The following is a 21,291-nucleotide window of genomic DNA, read 5'->3' on the forward strand; positions in this document are numbered from 1 at the left end:
CCTATTATTGGGTCTTCTTTCTTGTGATACCATATAAAGAGAAATTGGAAGATGTTACAAAACCAAACTACCCTCATACATTGGAACTAACTAAATAGTAATTAGAAAAATGGGGAAAAAGTTGACACTACTAGTGCTCCGGCTACTCATGAATCTATTACTTATCAGTTGGATTTCTCTCTGGATCATAAAACCTACCGTTCTGTGGATACAATCTTGGCGTCAAGCTGAAGATACCTTCAAACATACTTTCTTCGGCTATTATGGTAACTAATCCTCAAATAAACCACCAATCTTTTCTTATTTCACTTCTATTTATCTTTCATTTCCCCAACTATAACTCATCTGTCATCAGGCCTCAGCTTTGCTGTGTTCTCACTCCCTCCTATTGCTCTTTCTATAATTGGACTCATTTACTTGAGTTTACTGCCGCAACATCATCGTCTAACAGGGTAATTAATATTTTTTTTGTCTTTAGGACAATTAAATATAAGTAAAGATCAAGACCCGCCAACTTGAGTTTAGACAAACTGATGTTGTAATTTGTCTACTCGTAGAGGAGGGAGGAGAGCAGCTATCGTTACAGTCTCAAGGCCAGCCATCATCAGTAGCTTCATTGGGATTGTGTCTTGTTTCGAGATCATTGCTATTATTTTGTTCCTAGTTTTTCTAGCTTGGACCTTTTATATTCGCGTTAATAATGATCTCAAGAAGCTGATGCCTCTCAAAACCATGAATCTTGACTTGTAAAACCTTTCTCCAGTTCCATTATATTTCAGCTCTTTAATACATAATTCCTTAACTTTGTTGAGTTTGTTGTATTTTCAGATGGCAGCTTAAGTACTTCAGAGTTGCCACAAGGTTTGGTCTATTAGCCGAAGCATGTCTCTCTCTGCTTCTCTTTCCTGTCTTGAGAGGACTCTCGATGTTCCGGTTACTCAACATTCAGTTTGCAGCTTCTGTAAAATATCATGTCTGGCTCGGCACCGGTTTAATCTTCTTTTCTTTGGTTCATGGTGGAAGCACTCTGTTCATATGGAGTATTAGTCATCACATCGAAGAAGAGGTAATCTTAATATTCCTAATAACAGTCTTGAATTAATGTTCCTGACTCTTTCTTGTGGTCAAAAAAAAAAACAGATTTGGAAATGGCAGAGAACGGGTCGAGTTTATGTGGCTGGAGTGATCAGTCTTGTAACAGGATTACTGATGTGGATCACATCACTTCCTCAAATTCGTAGGAAATGTTTTGAAACATTTTATTACACACACCATTTGTATATCGTTTTTCTTGTATCCTTCTTGTTTCATGCTGGTGATCGTCACTTCTACTGGATTCTCCCTGGAGTGTTTCTCTTTGGACTTGACAAGACACTTCGGATTGTTCAATCACGATCCGAAAGCTGCGTTATTTCTGCTCGTCTCTACTCATGCAAAGCCGTTGAGCTTGTTTTGCCAAAGGACCCAAGTAAGAAACTAGTCCAGTTTCAAAAAAAAAAAAATTTAGTTTAAAAAAAACCAGTTTTTTAAGGAATTTTCTATGATAGTACTAAAATGTTTTTACCACAAATATAACGACCAAAAAGGTTTTATTAATTTTGTAAAAAAATATTAGATTTTGGTGGGTGGTGGTGTTTAAGATTTTTTCTAAAAAAGAATATTTACATAAAATAATTTTAAAAGTATTTTCAAAAATGGATTTCAAAATAAAAAATTTGTAAAAAACTTTCTAGAAAATCATAAAAAAAGTTCGAATTGAAAAAAGTTTTTCTCGGAATATTTTTTTATTTATTTATATTTCTATATCTGTAAAGTAAAGATTCATGAATTTTTTTTTACCTCTTTTGTGATTTGGTTATTTTTCCTTTTGTGTTCTTTTGGTCTAAAAAATCCCATTTTAAGGTCTTTTGAGTTAGTGTTACAAAAAAAATAGGTCTTTTGAGTTTTGAGAGATTTGGCATTTTTTTTTAAATTCAAGAGTTACATATATGAAAAGTTTGTTTTTTCTAATGAAATTCTTGGTATTTTTGCAGGGCTTAACTATCTTCCCTCGAGTTTTATATTCGTGAACATTCCGTCAATCTCGCAGTTTCAATGGCATCCTTTTAGCATTACATCGAGCTCTAGTGTAGACAAACACACAATGTCTGTTATGATGAAATGTGAAGGAAAATGGACAGATTCTGTTTACAAGAAAGTAGAAGAAGCTGCAATTTCGGATACGAAGATTAACAACATTACCATAAGAGTAGAAGGTCCCTATGGACCTTCCTCGGTAGATTTTCTCAGGTTGCTGAAACATTTCCGTCAGCTCAACTTTAATATATTGCTTAAACCTAAAGTATTGACGTGCTTCGCAGGTACGACACTCTTTTCCTTGTGGCGGGGGGAATAGGGATTACGCCATTTCTAAACATTTTGCAGGAACTGGCTTGCGAAAACCGCTTCAAATCTCCGAGAACCGTGCAGCTCGTGTTTTCGGTTAGGACATTCCAAGACATTAACATGTTGCTTCCAGTATCCCATATACTCTTTCACCCGATCCACAACTTAAATCTTACGATTAAAGTTTTTGTCACTCAAGAAAAAAAGCATTCCAATGGACCAACAACACTAAAAGAGTACTTGGCACAGTCACAAGTTCAGACTATTCACGTTGGAACGGACGAGGACTTTTCAAGATTCCAAATTCTTGGACATGAAAGTTTCGGACGCCTTGCAACATTAGTTCTTATAACCGTGCTGACTTTCCTCGGATTACTCATCGGTTTAAGCCATTTCTTTATACCGAATGAACACAAGAAGCATTCAAACTCTATGAAATTAGCTGCTTCAGGAGCAATGACGACAGGTAAAGAAAAGGTTCCTTCATGGGTTCCCGATTTGGTTATCATTGTCGCTTACGTTATAGCTATGACAATCGGCGGTTTAACTGCAACTATTCTACAATGGAGACGACTACATAGAGAAACAAAAAGAATGACTAAAGAAGAAGTAAACCCACAGGGAAGTAACTTTACTGAGTCAACACCAAATGTTCCTATCGAGGAGCATGGGATACATATCGGAGAAAGGCCAAAATTCGAAGGTACTAGTAGATTTGCGTTTACATTTTTGAGTTATAATGTAGAGATGTCAATTGGGCGGGCCGGGCGGGTTTGGGCGTGTCCGAATGGGCTTCATTTTTTTGTTGGACATTTTTGGTCGAAGCCCAAATAGAACCATGTCCAAATGAGACCATAACCAAATAAGACCATGATTTGTTGGGCTGTCCATGGGACCCATACACCCATTTAATGTAAACAATATAATTTTCATTTTTTTCGATTTTTGCGGGAAATTGTGTTTTTCTGTTTTGGTAGAAAATTGCATTTTCGGTTTTTGCGAGAAATTGTATTTTTCGGTTTTGGCGGAAAATTGCGTTTTTCAATTTTTGCGGAAAATTACGTTTTTAGTTTTGGCGAGATTGACGGGAAATTGCGTTTTTGATTTTGACAGGAAATTGGGTTTTTCGGTTTTGGCAGAAATTGTATTTTTCGGTTTTGGCGGAAATTTGTATTTTTCGATCTTGGCAGGAAATTACATTTTTCCGGTTTTGGCGGGCAACTATGTTTTTCCGGTTTTAACGAAAAATTACGTTTTTCGATTTTAACGGAAAATTACGTTTTTCGGTTTTAGCGGAAAATTATGTTTTTCCATAACAAAAATCACAAATAAACAGTTAGAAATCAAATTTTCAGGCTTCAGGAAGGAAAATGTTGAAAAAAAAATATTGTGTTTTTTCCAATTTGCTAAACCTAGATATTTTAGATTTTTGGGCCGCCCATTGTCCAAGTGGTTAAACCCAATATTGTCCACGTTATAATTGGGCTCGTCCATGTAGACAAAATTTATTTACTGGGTCAAAATGGGCATGTCCATTTCAGACCATATCAATTTGGACACGGGCCGCCCATTTATAGCCCGCCCATCTGACATCTCTATTATAATGTCTCTTTAGTCTGTATGGCATTTTTTCTGGTTGAAATGTTAAATCATGTATGGCATTTTTCTTTCTCCTCACAGAGATATTGTCAGAGTTTGAGACGAGTTTGAGAGGATGGTCAAGTATAGGAGTGTTGGTGTGTGGACCGGAGTCAATGAAAGAGGCTGTGGCGTCGATATGTCGCCAAAGGTTTCAGTGTTTTGGTGTAGATGATTCAAGAACAATTAACAACAAGGTGAATCTCAATTTTCATTCTCTTAATTTCAGTCTCTAATTTAAAAGCATATCTAAAGTTTGTATCTTTACTTTTGTGTCTGAAGTTTGATCTTTAAATTATTTTGTTGGGTTATTTAGTTGTTTTCATGTACGACTGTGTTAATTACTTGAGATTGATCCGCACGTATTTTTAATTGTTATGCTTTTGGTCCAAGGATGTTAAATATAGCAAAAAGTGTAGATTGTTCTTAGTCTTAAATTGTCTTAATGTTAGGAGGTATGATCATTTTCTCACATCAGATTATTAGTTTTGTTTACAAACACACTAATAAGAACTAACATCTTCAAATAAGACATCGAGAATATACTCAAAGATAGCAAACTTTGGGGAAATAATTGCTCTATTCTAGACACTCGGCTATTGCGATGAAAGAGAGACTAAGATTGAGAACCTTAATCAATTGCACACGAATTCATAATAACTAATGACACTACACAACGTGGGGTCTTACACCTTGCAATCAATACCAACCTAATTTATTTCAATAGGTTTCGAGTATTATGAGAACGTTGGAGTAGGATTTAGCATTGACCAAGTAAAAACTCAATCAAAATGGGCTAAATTGGTAATGAGCCCATGATCTATCAATGAAAACGAACTATTCTGATCCAAATGGCTACTTCACACTTCAAGGTAACGAGCTCTGAATCTAGAGATAACAACTAAGATACATTAATTCACCTCGCACTCGACAGTTACACAACAGGTCAAAATCTCCGGAGCAAGGCACGATACGTGAGTACTAGATACACGGAATAGGTGGAGCAACCTGAGGAAAGTAAAAACGAGTCAATCCAGCATTTGAGAGATGTTCTTTGACTTACTCACTTGAAATCTAAATTGTATTATCGTGTGTTTTGCATTCATTATATTTATTATTAATAATATTAGTCTAGTTCAAAAAAACTATTTTAAAATATATTTATAGAAATCAATACCATTAAAACAGGATCAATATTTATCGACTACTTTTTGGACTATCAAAAAAAGTCTAGGTTAGTCCTATTATTTCTCTTCATATATTTATATATATAATTTAGTTATCTTCCCTATTATTTCTATTCATATATTCATATATCTAATTATATTGCAATTAAATATACATCATGCCTAAAATTAAGGAACTAACTAACTAATCTATTATTTTTTAAACTAATGAATTTAATTTATATAAATACAAAATTTCAATAAAAATAAATTATATTTTATTTATTAATGTAATAAATAATTATACATGTCTATTAATTCGTATATATACCACTATATATTAATCCAAATGCAAAAAAAAACAATTTCTTCAAAAACCTCACTAAATACATAAAAATATAATTCTTATTAAATTAGATATACATATACATAAATCTATATATATATGATAAAAAGTATTAATAGTTCGATACTATTAATATTTAAAACACGATGAAACATGTTACTTAATATTTTTATGAATATATTTTTACGGGTTATTCAAACACACAAAATATATTTATCAAAAAGTAAACTAATTAAATAAAAATAAAATTATATTTACAAACGTAAATCATTAAATTATAATAAACATATACAATTTATTGATGCTCAAATATATTTCATTTTTAGTATGCATCCTCTCGAATATTGATCTATTACCCTTACAACAAGATGAAAAATTAATTTGACTATAATAATTTAAGTCAAACCGAATTTCATATTGGATCATCTATCAGTTCAACCGGTAGCCAGATCCGGGGTTTTAGTTGTTTTTACGGGTTTTATAGGGTTTTTAAATAATATTTTTAAACTAAACCGAACTACATACGAAACTACACAATTTGTCAATTTAACTGCGGGTCGGGTCGGATTTTAGAATACTCAATATAATGTTTCATTTATAAATCTAAATGTATAAGAATACATATTTATATCAAATAAATTTTGAAATATTTCGAAAATAATTCGGCGCTTTGAAAGCGCGGATCAAAATCTAGCAGCATCTTATGTGTTTACGAGTTATATCTTAAACTGAAAATATTTAAGTATTATTAATGTCTAATGTGAATAAGAAAATTAAAATTTAAATCTAAATATAAAAATAAATATTATAATAGATAACTGATAACAAAATAAACTAATGTCAAATCACAACAATTAACTTTGTTAATAGTTTCATGATCCACAAGATATAATAGATAACTGATAACAAAATAAACTAATGTCAAATCACAACAATTAACTTTGTTAATAGTTTCATGATCCACAAGATTGTATAATCTTATTCATAAAAAAAAAGTCCAACTTCCTAATTAGAATACAAACAGATTATAATAATACAACTAAAAATCATATGCGTTAATAATTAAAAATTACGTATTGGTTCAACCAATAGTTCAACTGGTAACCGGTTTTGAGTTATACCGGATTATTAAATAATAATTTTTTTCCTAAAACACAACCAAATTAAAAACCGGATTGTTGGGTTTATCAGTTTAACTGCAGGTCTGGATCCGATTTAAACAAAAATTGAGTATAAGTGTATAGTTATGCAACATAAAAATTCAATACAATAATGAAAACTTCTTACTAATATTTTTTTTAAAAAATAGTATACACAAATATGATTACAAAAGATACAAATATGATTTAAAAATACAAATATAAAAATTAAATTGCTAAAAATTAAACTAAAAACAAAATATACCCGCCCTTAATCTAGTATATTATATTAAAACAGAAGTCATGACTTCTAATTCATGTGTGATTTTTAAAAAAATGGACTACTTACTAGACTTGGTCACACTGCAATTTTATCGATGATTAATCTTCATATTAAATAATATCATTTATTATCTTCATTTTTATTTAAAATAAAATAAATATTAATTTAAGAAAATTCTAACAAAATCTTTAAAGAATCTTTTCAGAATCTTTTCAATATTTATTTTCGAAAGTTGATTAATTTCAATTTTAGTTGTCATAAAATATAATCAGAAATTTAAATTTAATTTAGTTTTGATTTGTAAACAAAAAAAAATATAAATATTGTAATGATAATAATAGCCACTTAAAATGATTACTTTTCAAAAATACATTTTAAAAAGATTTTGTTGGAAAGCAATATCCATTTCTGTTTAATTATATAACATGTATAAAAATTAACTTATCTTAAAATTTTATATATACAATAATCTATTATATAAACTGAATAAACAAAACAAATTACTAAAAAAAATCTAGCACTTTGAATTGCGGGTCGGGATTATAGTAAATTAAATACAAAATAATTCTAAAGTATGTCATTTCTAACAAATCTAACATTTTAATTAAAACTACTATATTGAACTAAATATGATAAAATTATTTTAAATCTCAGTTCAAAAATAAATATTTTAAATTGATAAGTTAGTATTTATTTTCATAAATATAAAACATTTATTCTAAAAATATAATATGTTGGTAGAATAGTTTAACATTAATAAACTATATAATACATGTATAAAGTTAAATTTTCTTAAACTTTTATATATACAATAATTTATTATATAAACCGAGTAAACAAAATAAAAATTTTAAGGAAATATAGTACTTTGAATTACGGATCGGGATCATAATAAATTAAATATAAAATACATACATAATAGGAAGCAATATATATATATATATATATATATATATATATATTTGTGATCATTTGAAATAGTTAGTTAATTAACAGCATGAAAACTATAAAATTGTTGTAGTTGAAATAGAGATTTAAACATTTAAATATATGAATAATCTTAAAATATATACCAATTAAATAAACCAAATATATATATAAACATGAAAATAAATACCCGCACAAGTCATGTAATGTGACTTTCCATCTATGAGATCATAAAATGACATTCCCCAGTTTTCAGTTAATGAAAAAGATATTTTTTTGTTTGACAAAAATGAAAAATATATTAATATATTTATATGTTACCTGTAACAAAATAATATTGTTCCCAGATAAATTTTTACTATTTTATACTATTATTACAAAGGTAATTTTTTGCCTCTATGCTCTCACATTAAAAGTTATAGCTGTTAAAGTTTTACTATCTTTAATGAATAATTAGATTTGGTAACACGTTTAATCATAAATTAAAAATTAATTTCATTAGTTTGATCATTATCACTATCCAAAATAATTTATACTGTGTTATAAAGTCTTTTATTAACTTTAATGAATAATTAAATTTGTTAATATGTAATTAATCATAAATTAAAAATGAATTTAATTGATTATCATTATATGAAATTAGTTTATATTGTATTATCTAAAAAAAAATATTTACACCAAAATTTTAAAATCTAGATAAATCCGTATGTATATATATTGTGATTTTATGACAATATGATTATTTTCAAATTATTTTATGCAATAAAAGATTATTTGATTAGACTAAAAACTTCGTCATATGTCAAGAATTTGATATTTAATTTATTACTAATTATTTCAAGAATGTTTTGAAGTTTAGTTTACGCACTAAATTATTTAACGGCCATGGGTGTAGTTTAAGCTTCTACATAATATATATATTTTTATTTAGAATAGATTTAGATTTAGATTTAGAGATGGAGTCTTATACAGGAGAAAGGTCAAGAGGAGGTGAAACAAAACATTCAAGAATAGATTTAAGATCATCATTGATTAAGAAGATAGCTGAATAAAAAAATCAGACACTAGAATGATGAAGTGGAAGAGTCCGGAAGAACAAGACCCTCGATGCTGTAAGTGCAAAGACGACACAAACAATAGTACTGCAGAAGATAAATCAAGAGAGACAATACACATGCAAACACCAATTACTCTTATTAGAAATCGCCTTGTAAACCTTATTACAAGTTACGCTTAATCAGCTTTACACGTCTAGTGTTACACTCTAACACACGCCACTGAACAATTCCTAAGCAACCCTAGCTTATATCTCTCCTCCGTCAAGTACTTCAGCCACTGCTTCAGCACGACCTAGAACACCTCCAAGAGCTTCTCTCTCTCTATAAGATCAGCCTCTGTGTCTCTGTCTCTCTACAGACGACCCATAGCTATCTTATATAGTTCTCCACGTTCCCGAAACCGTAGTCTCCAAGGAACCACAATATGGACATCTTCCATATCAATAAGTGCAACTTTCCTTTTCTTAGAATGCACTTATTCCTCTTCATTTAAGTCATAAACTTGCTCCCCAAGTTTATTCATCTTTGCCTTTTCTTCAAGATACTACCTTGCTCTCCAAGTCTACACGACTCCAGCTCAGCATCTCGACTCCACATGGTCTTCACCACTCACTACGACGTCTGCTTCAGCAACTACATCAGCGACTACTTCAGGACAGACATCTTTACATCAACAATCTCCCCCTTTTAGCTTTGTGTGCCGATCAGGCACAACCTTCTTCTGGTTCAACAACCACGTTCCCCACATGGAAACTTCCACGCTTAATGTGCTCTTCTCCCCCACGAGATGTGCACCACACCATGCTTTTCTCCCCCATGAGACAAGCATCATCTACTTCAGGACATCCATCACTATGCTCTTCTCCCCCATGAGATATGCACTCCTTGGACCAGAACGTCACCATTCTCCCCCTGCTTGATTGCATACTAAGCTAAAACAGATGCTTAGATGTCAAGCCTTACAGACACACATGTCTGCTACTGCATCACGATCTGACGCACTTGTCGAGCTACCTCTCGACCCACTTCTGTTGAGGACCAGGCTTCCTTCATGTGTCGTCTCCTTGACCATGAGCCTCTTCTCAACCACCCCGAGTGCCCTCTGCACTCGTTGCTATAGCCTTGGAGTGATTTCGCTATCACCCTCCTGAAGATCCTCTCGCATCACTTCCTGACGCACTTCGATCTCCTTCCCCTTTGTGCTACGGACAACTCCGTGTCCTAGCTCCAGACTTGATGCTTCTTGATCTTCCTCAAGATCACTCCTACCAGAGCTGCATCCCTCTTCTGATGTCTCTTTCTTGATCTCATCAAGTAAGCCACTCTTGGCTACAGACACCTCTTCAACCCTCTTGGGTTTAGTGAACGCCTTGTTCACCGTCTTGATCATGTTTTTGCTCTTCTCACGAGCAAAACACTCCACCTTCTTGTGTCCAACCTTCCCACAGAACCAACAGCACACCCGATGTTGCTTCTTCTTTGGCCTGACATAGTTGCTGATGCACCTATCAGCCTCCTTTCTCGTACCAGCTACACACCCATGCTTCAGACCCTCCTGTCTGGACTTCATGCTGGTGCACTGATGTACCACTTTCGGCTTGTTACCCACAGCTCCGCGCTGTAGTACTTCCTGCCGCACTCCTTGTCGTACGTCCCGACGCACTTCCTAACAAGTCTCTTTGGCTCCACCTTTTGATGTGCTTCCACGCACAAAATGTGACAGCCCCTTCTGTACTTCCTTAGTACCTTCAGCTCCTCGATATCCTAGACCCCAGTTCACCTTGGCTGGTTGTCCCATCGAAAGTATCTTATCCAACTCCTTGGATCCACTATTGAGCATCCTGATCTGTTTGCGATTGTCAGCTAAATCACGTTCCAGCATCCTTGCCCTCTCTCGTTCCCCAATGACAACTTCCCTCAACTCGCTCACCTTCTGCTCAAGAGACTCATTCTTCTCATTCACAGCCGCAAGTTCTTCACGAAGTTCTTCAAGCAGCTCGTTCTGCTTCTGAGCCATATCCTCCAATCTCAGATTTTGATCCTTGACCCTCAACCACTTGTTAAGCAGCACGTGATACTCCTCATCATCTGTGCTGAGATCTGAACCAGAGGATTCACTAGATCCCTCCTTGCGTGCACCAAATGCAACAAGATTCACCTTTCCATCTTCTTCAGACTCTGAATCATCAGACGACTACAATGGACTACCTTTACCCTTCCTTGAGTTTGGACATTCACGCCGTGTGTGTCCAACACCTCTACACTCAGAGCACTTGAGCTCTCTTCGTTGTACCAACGGACAGTTAGCCCTTATATGACCAACTCATTCACACTCGTAGCACTTGAAACCTTCTCTTCTTCTGCTACTGTCACGATCACCTCTCTGGCGACCAAACTGATTCCTCCCACCTGAGAAATTCATCCTTTTGCCAAAATTCCTAGCCAACATGCCCACGGCATCTTCAAGCTTCTGAATTTTCTCTGCATCCTTTTCAACTACAAGGGCTATACTCCCTGGCGTACCTCCTGATGTAGACACCGAGCCACTGCCTGTCTCCATCTCTTCCGCTTTCAGCATACCCACAACCTTGTCAAACTTGAGCTCATCCGTGTTTGCAGTCATATTTAAAACCGCCTTCTGAGCTCCAAACCTTGCTGGAAGCCAGCGTAGCAACTTCTTCACCAGCTTCTTCTCCTTGTACTTCTTTCCAAGTACACATGCTTCATGCGCCATAGCACTGAGTTTGGCACTGAAGCTCGCCACCGTATTCGCATCTGACCACTTTAGATTCTCAAACTGCGACCCAAGATGATCCAGACGTGTCCTCTTGACACAGTCATCTCCTTTAAACAAATTCAGCAGGATCTCCCACGCCTCTTTAGCTGAAGTACTCCCCTGAATCAGCTGGAACTGCTCTACTTCAACAGCTCCGAAAATCGTCGAAAGCGCCTTTGCATTAAATTTTGATGCATTGCGCTCTGCCTCTGACCAATCCTCCTTTGGCTTAGGCTTCTTCCCATCTGCTGTGACTATGGTAGGCTCCTCCCAACCAGTCTCCACAGCTGTCCATGCATCTTCATTGATTCCTCGAATCAACTGCTTCATGCGAGCCTTCCAATGACCATACTGGTCCGCATTCAACACGATTGCCTTCTGCACAGAAATAACCGTGTCCATCTTCACCTCTAGGATCACACCAGTAACTTAGGTGACCCTCTCTGATACCACTTGTAAGTGCAAAGACGACACAAACAATAGTACTGCAGAAGATAAATCAAGAGAGACAATACACAAGCAAACACCAATTGCTCTTATTAGAAATCGCCTTGTAAACCCTATTACAAGCTATGCTTAATCTGCTTTACACGTCTAGTGTTACACCCTTACACACGCCACTGAACAATTCCTAAGCAACCCTAGCTTATGTCTCTCCTCCGTCAAGTACTTCAGCTACTGCTTCAGCACGACCCAAAACACCTCCAAGAGCTTCTCTCTCTATATAAGATCAGCCTCTGTGTCTCTGTCTCTCTACAGACGACCCATAGCTATCTTATATAGTTCTCCACGTTCCCGAAACCCTAGTCTCCAAGGAACCACAATATGGACATCTTCCATATCAATAAGTGCAACTTTTCTTTTCTTGTAATGCACATAATCCTCTTCTTTTAAGTCATAAACTTGCTCCCCAAGTTTATTCATCTTTGCCTTTTCTTCAAGATACTCCCTTGCTCTCCAAATCTACACGACTCCAGCTCAGCATCTCGACTCCACATGGTCTTCACCACTCACTACGACGTCTGCTTCAGCAACTACGTCAGCGACTACTTCAGGACGGACATCTTTACATCAACAGATGCTTGAAAACGATACATGTTTGTCAGCATGGAATGGATAAAGCCGGATGAAAATTTTTAAATACTCCACACAGAAACTCAGTTTAACTCAATAGCAGTGACATAGCGATTTTAAACTCTCTGATTGATTGTTTTCGAATCTGATGTAGATACCTTCAAAATTCAAATCACTTTCTCAACTTTTTTTATATATTGGAATGAAGTTTATAATTGGCACATATGCACCTGAACATACTACTAACTTGCGACATGCCCTTCCATAGTAATTACCTTTTAGTTTGACGATTTTGCCCTTATAAGTGCACAACCTTTCGATTCCCAGACGCGCGTCGCACGGAGAAAGGTGTCAGAGAACTCCATCTCACCTATTGGACAATTCGAAGTACTCTGTCGCTTCTATTTACCAAACAGTTGCATTTATTCTCATATTCCCAACCTAATATTCTTCTCTTTTTTACAGTCTCTCTCTCTTCCTACACCGTAGAGAAACCCCATTTTCTTTTCCAGAAACCTTAATTTCGTAATCGGTGAGATGGATGAGATTCTGCTACCGCCCAGAATGCTCGCTGCAGGAGATGAACCGGTTGGTGAGCGTGTCAACTCGTATCACAAAATCAAAACCACCAGAGCCATTATCGCCGCACTCGAACCAGAAGAGTTGGAGTTTCTTTAGAACTCAACTTTCGGCAAAATACTTTCGATTGACGACAACCCTCTTTTCTCGGGTGCTTTTGGACATTACGTTATAGTTATGATTCTCAAGATCAACAAAAAGTACGAGTTGCTAGGTACCCGACTCTGTTAACATTTTTATTACCCGATAACTTTTGTCCTGTTAAAGACAGTATTATCTCGTTAACAATGTCATTGGAGAGCTAAACAACGCTTAAGCAGACTATTTTGTTTAGGATAGACTCTTAGCACCTCAGATAAGCTAGGTCGCATAAAGCTCGAGGAATATTTAGCAGCCTGCCTAAATACTACATCACTGCTAAGAGATTGTTGACAACTAACTTAGTTAGAGGAAGCGTTAATGAATTGTGTTAACATAGGGTTTCTATAGTAAAACCACATTGCAGGAGTTTATGGTTATGTTTGATGCTAACTGACACAGATACCGCTGATAAAGTGCTTACTAGTTAATCTAGGAATTGCAAACTTTAACTATTGTTGCTTGGATGCGATATCAAAATAGGTAGCCGTTAATATTTATATTTAGCCGTTAAATGATGATTTACATGGTAACCTAATTCAGGCGCATGTGTATTTTCAGGTTCCAGTGAAGTCTATTCTCGATGATCCGTACGAAAAATGGTCTGATGGCTTATATTTCCAATGGGTTGATGAGTTTCTTTAGAACTCAACTTTCGGCAAAATACTTTCGATTGACGACAACCCTCTTTTCTTGGGTGCTTTTGGACATTACGTTATAGTTATGATTCTCAAGATCAACAAAAAGTACGAGTTGCTAGGTACCCGACTCTGTTAACATTTTTATTACCCGATAACTTTTGTCCTGTTAAAGACAGTATTATCTCGTTAACAATGTCATTGGAGAGCTAAACAACGCTTAAGCTGACTATTTTGTTTAGGATAGACTCTTAGCACCTCAGATAAGCTAGGTCGCATAAAGCTCGAGGAATATTTAGCAGCCTGCCTAAATACTACATCACTGCTAAAAGATTGTTGACAACTAACTTAGTTAGAGGAAGCGTTAATGAATTGTGTTAACATAGGGTTTCTATAGTAAAACCACATTGCAGGAGTTTATGGTTATGTTTGATGCTAACTGACACAGATACCGCTGATAAAGTGCTTACTAGTTAATCTAGGAATTGCAAACTTTAACTATTGTTGCTTGGATGCGATATCAAAATAGGTAGCCGTTAATATTTATATTTAGCCGTTAAATGATGATTTACATGGTAACCTAATTCAGGCGCATGTGTATTTTCAGGTTCCAGTGAAGTCTATTCTCGATGATCCGTACGAAAAATGGTCTGATGGCTTATATTTCCAATGGGTTGATGAGTCTGTCCAACCATGATGTTATCGGTTATGTCTAATACTTATCGATATGATCAAAGATGTTGTCTGTTTCGTCTATGTTTTCCTCCCCCAAGATTTATTTCTCATACTTCTCTCACAATGCAATTTCTGTTTATTTAATATTTTTGCTATCATTTCTGTTTTATTATATTTTTCGTATCAGATAACTTTCCAGGGCAAATGCAACCACTAATCTTTCCAATCTAAAGTTATCTGTTAATTTCCTTATTTTTTTTGGTTAACTGGCATGGTACTGATGACCATTAGGTTGTAAGTTACACTCATGTTAGTTGTTAACCATCATGTTACTCTTATCCGTGTAAACTGTTAACCCCTAAGTTACTCTGTTATGTAAATTAATTAGCACACAATAATTTTTTCATACTGTTGTATTCAACTAATGTTATCTGCCGACTGCTTTGCTTCCTGTTAACACTCATCATAGTTGATATTCAGCATAACTAGTACGAAAAGAATTTTTCATACTGTTGCATTCAACTAAGGCTTCTAATCATACAAACCCCCTTATACTCTCACCATGAAAACAGAAATTAGTTAAATGTATTTGTCTCATGTTATGAGATAATCTTCAACAAATGCTACTAAGGATACAAAATCTCTTATACTTTTGCCATACAAATGAAATCATCATTCTATTCAAAGTCTCATGGTATCTGATAACATATCTGATTCCCGCTAACACTCAACACACCCTGATAACCCCTGTTGTTAGCGACAACCCACATGACACATCTAAACTCACTACATCTTTATGTCACGAAAAGTTTCAAATAACCCTCTTTTGTATTCAACATGATACTATTGTATTCAACTAGGGCTTCTAATCATACAAATCCCCTTATTACTCTCACCACGGAAACATAATTTAGTTAGATATTTCTATCTCAAGTTATCAGATAATCTAATTAGTTACCGGCAATGTGCATGTTAACTGCTAAGGATACATAATCGCTTATACTTTCGCCATACCAATGAAATCATTTACTCTATTCAAAGTGTCATGGTATCTGATAACCTATCTGATCCCCGCTAACACTCTACACACCTTGTCATCATATCGAGGAAGATTCTCGGTTTTATCCAGCGGTTCATCGTCGCCGTTGCGCCCCCCTCTGCCAGTCACGCTCCTCTGTACACGCCTGACCCAAATCCCAGATTATCTGTTCTCTGACACTCACTCGCGCGTAAGAGCGCCGTTTCTGCGACATCTAAAGCAGGGGCAAATCCGTCAAACACTGTCAAAAATGTTATCACTTTCTTGGGTTTTTTTACCCATGGGCAATTAGCAAATATGGGTCTCCGTTGGGTATATTTCGCCCATTCACTCTTAATTTAATGGGAATTTGAATTGATAATATATTGTTTATAAAATTATTATACCCTTATGTGCGGGCTTAACATCTAATCTCTATAATATTTTTTGAGAAGTCATTTTCCTATGTGTTGCGCTCACATTAACTCTCAGGATGGTTGATTACAGTGATCCCTTAATAAATTAAAAATATTACATTTACATACTATTATTGAATTTATTATTTACTTTCCTTTTTAAAATTTTCTAAATAGCATATATAATAAAAAAAGAAAAAGTTTATAAAGTTCAAAAAAAATTAAAAACGAAAATATATATGTATATATATAATATGATTTCATTAAAAAGGAAACTTCACAAAATAAATATCTTCCATTAATTTTTTTTTAAATAGCATAAAATATAATTTTCTTTAAAATTTTATGTTTGTGGAACTTAATATAACCATACTCAAAATATCAAATCAAATCGGAATTCTCATTTTTAAAATTATTTTTAGTTTATCATTTAATAAATTATAAATCTAAGGCACAAAATTATTTAGAATTTATAAAATATTTTAATTATTGTAATTATTGATATGTGTTCATAAGTTTCTAAAAATGTATTAGTGATCATCGCTTTATTTACTAATATATTTTGTAAGAAATCAACATATAATTTGATAAATATTATGGAAAATACATGCGTATTTGAACGATAGTAAATTTAATTTAATTTTACTTATTATAATAAAAATAATTATAATTTAGTTTGAATTTGAAAGAAAATATCTAACTCAATATACTCACAATATGAGTGATTCAACTCATCCAACTTATATTTAATATCATAGATTTAACTATAATACAAATATATAATTTTATAATAATAATTTATATTAAAAATGTAAATTATAGGATGACTCAAAACATATTAACCAAGTGTTGAAATTTAGTTCTTTTGTAAATTCTATATATATGCATGAGACTATAGAATATTATCGTTATATTAATTTATGTAATTTGGAATTAGACACTTTAGTTTATTTTTATATCGTTTTAAGCACAATATACCTTAAGTCATACATAATCTTCCTCAAATATATTTACACATCTAAGATAATAATCAACGGAAACACAAATAAGAAAACTAATCATAATTTTAGTATATTTAAAATAAAAAGTATTGTAGTTGAATTCAGATAAATATATGCATTCCAATATACTCAAATGATGACTAAATCAACTGTAAAAAATAATAAAATCGAGTAGATATACATAATTAAAATCATGTCTAATTAAAGTAATATAATCTTATTAATATAAATTATACATACAAATTATAAATTAATTTAAAATAAAAATAAATAACAATCAATTATTGTATATTTAGTTTATAGATATTTATATATGTGCATGTGCACAGGAAAATCAACTAGTTGACTTACAAAGAAAAGAAAAAAGATAAAACTTTTCTAATTCCAGTGTCCTCTCTTGACAATAATTCAAGGCTGGCAACCGCTGTTAAAAGAGAGAAAACATGTTTTCTAATTTTAGAAATTGTGGTAATATAAATAGATTTTTGTATAATTTTCTAATTTAGACTTTTGAAAAAGCGACATTTTAAGATGGATATGTTTCCGGCTAATACCACCGGAATAGACGCGGCGGAGGTAAAGATTTAAGGAAAGTTCTCTCCTTTTTTTTACCCCAAAGGCATAGCCTTTTTTGAGTCAAATGGAGTCTCGAGAATCTTCCGATGGAGAAGACGAACAGATTGTTCAAGTCCGAGAAGCTTTAATGTGTCTCGCCGGCAAAAGATTCGAGGGTTTACGAACCGCGAGGTTCCTCAAACACACCACCATGTCTATCGACGACGACGTTTTCGACCTCCCTCTCGACGCCTTTATATGCCGACCCGAGTCCGTTGATCCGGCCAAGATTTCGTTTCCGGGCTGGGCCTCTCCGTCTCCGAACTGGGTCGAGTGGGTGGACGCCATGGCGGAGAGGCACGCCGCCGTGTGGAGGAAAGCAGGTGTGTACGATGCGATCTTGGCGTCTCGGTATGAGATCAAGAAGCAAGAGGAGTTGATGATGGCTTTGGTGGAGAAATGGTGTGTCGAGACGAACACGTTTGTGTTCCCTTGGGGTGAAGCCACGTTGACGCTTGAGGATATGGTTGTTCTTGGCGGGTTCTCTGTGGTTGGGAACAACGCTATGGCTCCGGTTAAGAGAGAGGAGATGAAGGAGGTGGAGGAGAAGATGAAGAAGGCGAAACGTGAGATTGAGGGTGAGTTGGTGGTGGGGAAGAAGTGTAGTGTTGGGTTGTGGATGAAGGAGATGATGAAGTCAGGGAGTGAGATTGAGCATGAGGGGTTCTTGGTTACATGGCTGTCACGTTTTGTGTTTCCTAGCTCGGCTGATTTGGTGAATGATATGTTGTTTCCGGCTGCGGTTCAGCTTGCTAAAGGGGTTACGTTGGCTCTGGCTCCGGCGGTTTTAGCGGGGATTTACCGCGATCTCGGTCTTTTGAAGGAGGTTCTTGCTGGTTACGGTGAGAAAGAGACGGTTGTGGTGAAGTCTCCGTTACAGTTTGTGCAGGTTTGGGCTTATGAGAGGATCATGGAGTTGCAGCCACCGGGTCAGCCAGGTCAGTTGAATCCCGGTGAGCCGCGGATGGCCCGTTGGCACCAACATGGTGGCGGTCAGGATCTGTATGGCTACCCTGAGAATGTTAGAGCGGTTTTGGACTCGACCAAAGAGAGTTTTGACTTTCGTCCTTACACAAAGCCTCTGAGCAACTTCAAGTTCCCAAAGTTTTACATGGAAGATAACTGTTGGGTGCATCTGCACTCTGATGACAAGAACATTGTAGCCTTTGGTCGGTGTTTGAGGTTCTGTAAACTTGTTGGTGTGAATTGCATTGAGCCTTATTACCCTCATCGTGTGGCATTGCAGTTTGGTTATGACCAGGATGTTCCCGGTGTGGTTTCAGCTAGGAACGAGACTCCGGAACTGGCTTGGAAAGACTATATCCGTCCCATTGCTGGTGATATGATGTACGTTCCTTCTCGGGTCAGTGATGGTGAGGTTACCGTTAGGTACATTCGGTGGTGGAAGCTTTCGTTTGCAATGTTGCAGTCCGAAGCTAAGAAAATTTCTCACAAGCTTCTGGCTTCACCCCCGAGGCAGAAACCAACAACTACAACAACAGCTGCGACCAAGGTAAGAGAAACAAAAACAAAGAAAGGGAGTCTTGGCCGTAGTAGCTCTTCGGGGAGCCTCATAGGATCAGAGAAAGGTGATAAGCATCCTTTAAAGAGGCCTGAATGGGTCCAGAGATCGCCACCCGGGTGGAAAAAGAGTCCTGATAGAAGCTCGAGCAGTGCACTAGGTGGTGGTGGTGCTAAGGATCTTAAAGGAGTTCTCAGGGGCTTAGGGAGGACTAAGGGTCAGGGCCATGTCACATTTCAGCTTCCTAGTCCATCACCCAAAAGCTCTCCTCCATCCAAGACAAATACTCCTTTGGAAAAGCAAAACGGTATTTAATGATTCCTAGTAATGTTCATGTCTCATTGTTGATTCCGTCGTTTCTGAATTGACTCTTTTTTTTGGCAGATTCTCATGTCAAGAAGCCAAGAATGATACCTCGGGTAGCAGACTTAGCCAAAAGACCGAGCTCGTCTTCTCAGGTTCCACATCCTCATAGGCGAGATAACTATAACGATTCCTCAAGTCGGCAAGCTTCAAAAGAACCATACAAGGCGCCATCTTTGTCTGGCTATCCTCCTTCAAAGAGGAAGAAGTCACCAAGATCTCTTGATATTGTCAACTCGCCTGGTCAGAAAAGTTCTCTAAGCCCGCAGCAAGGTTCAAAAGAATCTCCCAAGTCACCATCTGTTTCTGGTTCTTCTTCTTTAACAAGGAGGAACTTACCAAGATCTCAAGAACTGAACAAGTCATCATCATCTTCTCTTGGCTCTCTTTCTTTGGCGAGGAAGAAGCCACCAAGATCCTCAGAAAGTGGTAACTCATCATTTGGTGGAGGCAGTTCCGCTCTCAAGAGAAATACTGACGTAAGCACCAAACAAGAATCACCTAGGAAAGCTCAGGAACTCAAGGCTACTAATGTGAAGTTTTTGGAGGAGATTGTGACACTGCGGGAACACGTTGGTGAAGAAGGGGAAGTCACATATCATATACCAAAACAACAGTTTGAGGATCTAAGCCAAGGAGTCCAAGATGTTCTACATGATCTGCACTCTATTAAATCCGCATTGAACATACAAGACGATGATGAATAGCTATATATGACTGGCTTTTACCGTTGGTTCTAACCGAGTCTACACTACAACAACAAAAGACATTTAGTTTCTTACTTGACGTATATAAAGACCTATGTTTAGAAGACTGATCTAATCCACTTATCAAAGATGTGCTTATCTTTTTCCCCACAAAAATTTGCGCACTGAATCAACAAAACAAAAAATCAAACTTGTGATCATACTCCTGTGTCATAAACCATTCATGTAATCATCAGTAACAGTGTTTGGCTTCTTTGTGAGCTATTTTCATCAATGCATAAACATTATACACTATGTAAAAGTACTGATTCTGATCACGTTTCAGACAAGAAAATACATATATTGAGAGTTTACAACTTAGAAGAACGCTTAGCTTCCATGACTTAGTGTGCAATAATAATATTTCTCTCTCAATTCAGATGTAGACTGGTGTTAATTCTCAGTTGTCATCTCATATTATACTATTCGCATTATTACTGTCATTTTCATAAATCTCTTTGATGATCTTTTGTTTAGCTATAAAAAAGAGTAAATTATTTGTTTTTCTACAGTAAAAAACTAAACTATGAAATAGGATCTGCCGATTCAGCAAGCCAAATTGGAGATAATGAATTGACATATAGCATAATTGAAAGAGAACTCCTCGCATCTCATGCAAGCTTGTCCACCATTATGTTTTGTGCTCTTGGAATATGTATAATCTGGAAGTTACGGAAAAAATCTTATTGCGTCTGAATTTTCTATATGTGTAGAGAAAGTTGACAATTCTTTAGGTGTCGACACCACTTTCACCAATTGGAAACATTCCATCACAAAAACTACATCAG

At 35.5% G+C, this 21,291-nt stretch overlaps 2 protein-coding genes across 3 annotated transcripts; both read left to right on the plus strand.

Annotated features, from left to right (window-relative positions):
* On the plus strand, positions 1 to 4,418 carry LOC108857412 (ferric reduction oxidase 8, mitochondrial). Of its 2 annotated transcripts, XM_018631757.2 has the most exons (8): positions 1 to 266; positions 356 to 452; positions 558 to 746; positions 829 to 1,066; positions 1,141 to 1,468; positions 2,034 to 2,289; positions 2,361 to 3,088; positions 4,066 to 4,418. In XM_018631757.2, exons 1-8 carry the CDS (start codon positions 110 to 112, stop codon positions 4,257 to 4,259), a joined length of 2,187 nt encoding a protein of 728 aa, XP_018487259.1. In that variant the 5' UTR covers positions 1 to 109; the 3' UTR covers positions 4,260 to 4,418. The 2 variants fall into 2 exon arrangements, with proteins under 2 accessions (XP_018487259.1, XP_018487771.1); XM_018632269.2 differs by lacking the exon at positions 356 to 452 and having other exon boundaries at positions 128 to 266; positions 479 to 746.
* A 13,336-nt stretch (positions 4,419 to 17,754) lies between these two features.
* Positions 17,755 to 20,604, plus strand: LOC108807247 (uncharacterized). The gene is made up of 2 exons (XM_018579513.2): positions 17,755 to 19,701; positions 19,779 to 20,604. Exons 1-2 carry the CDS (start codon positions 17,898 to 17,900, stop codon positions 20,462 to 20,464), a joined length of 2,490 nt encoding a protein of 829 aa, XP_018435015.1. The 5' UTR covers positions 17,755 to 17,897; the 3' UTR covers positions 20,465 to 20,604.
* The last annotated feature ends 687 nt before the right edge of the window (positions 20,605 to 21,291 follow it).

The sequence above is a fragment of the Raphanus sativus genome, chromosome 1, assembly GCF_000801105.2.
Source record: "Raphanus sativus cultivar WK10039 chromosome 1, ASM80110v3, whole genome shotgun sequence".
Classification (NCBI taxonomy): Eukaryota; Viridiplantae; Streptophyta; class Magnoliopsida; order Brassicales; family Brassicaceae; genus Raphanus; species Raphanus sativus.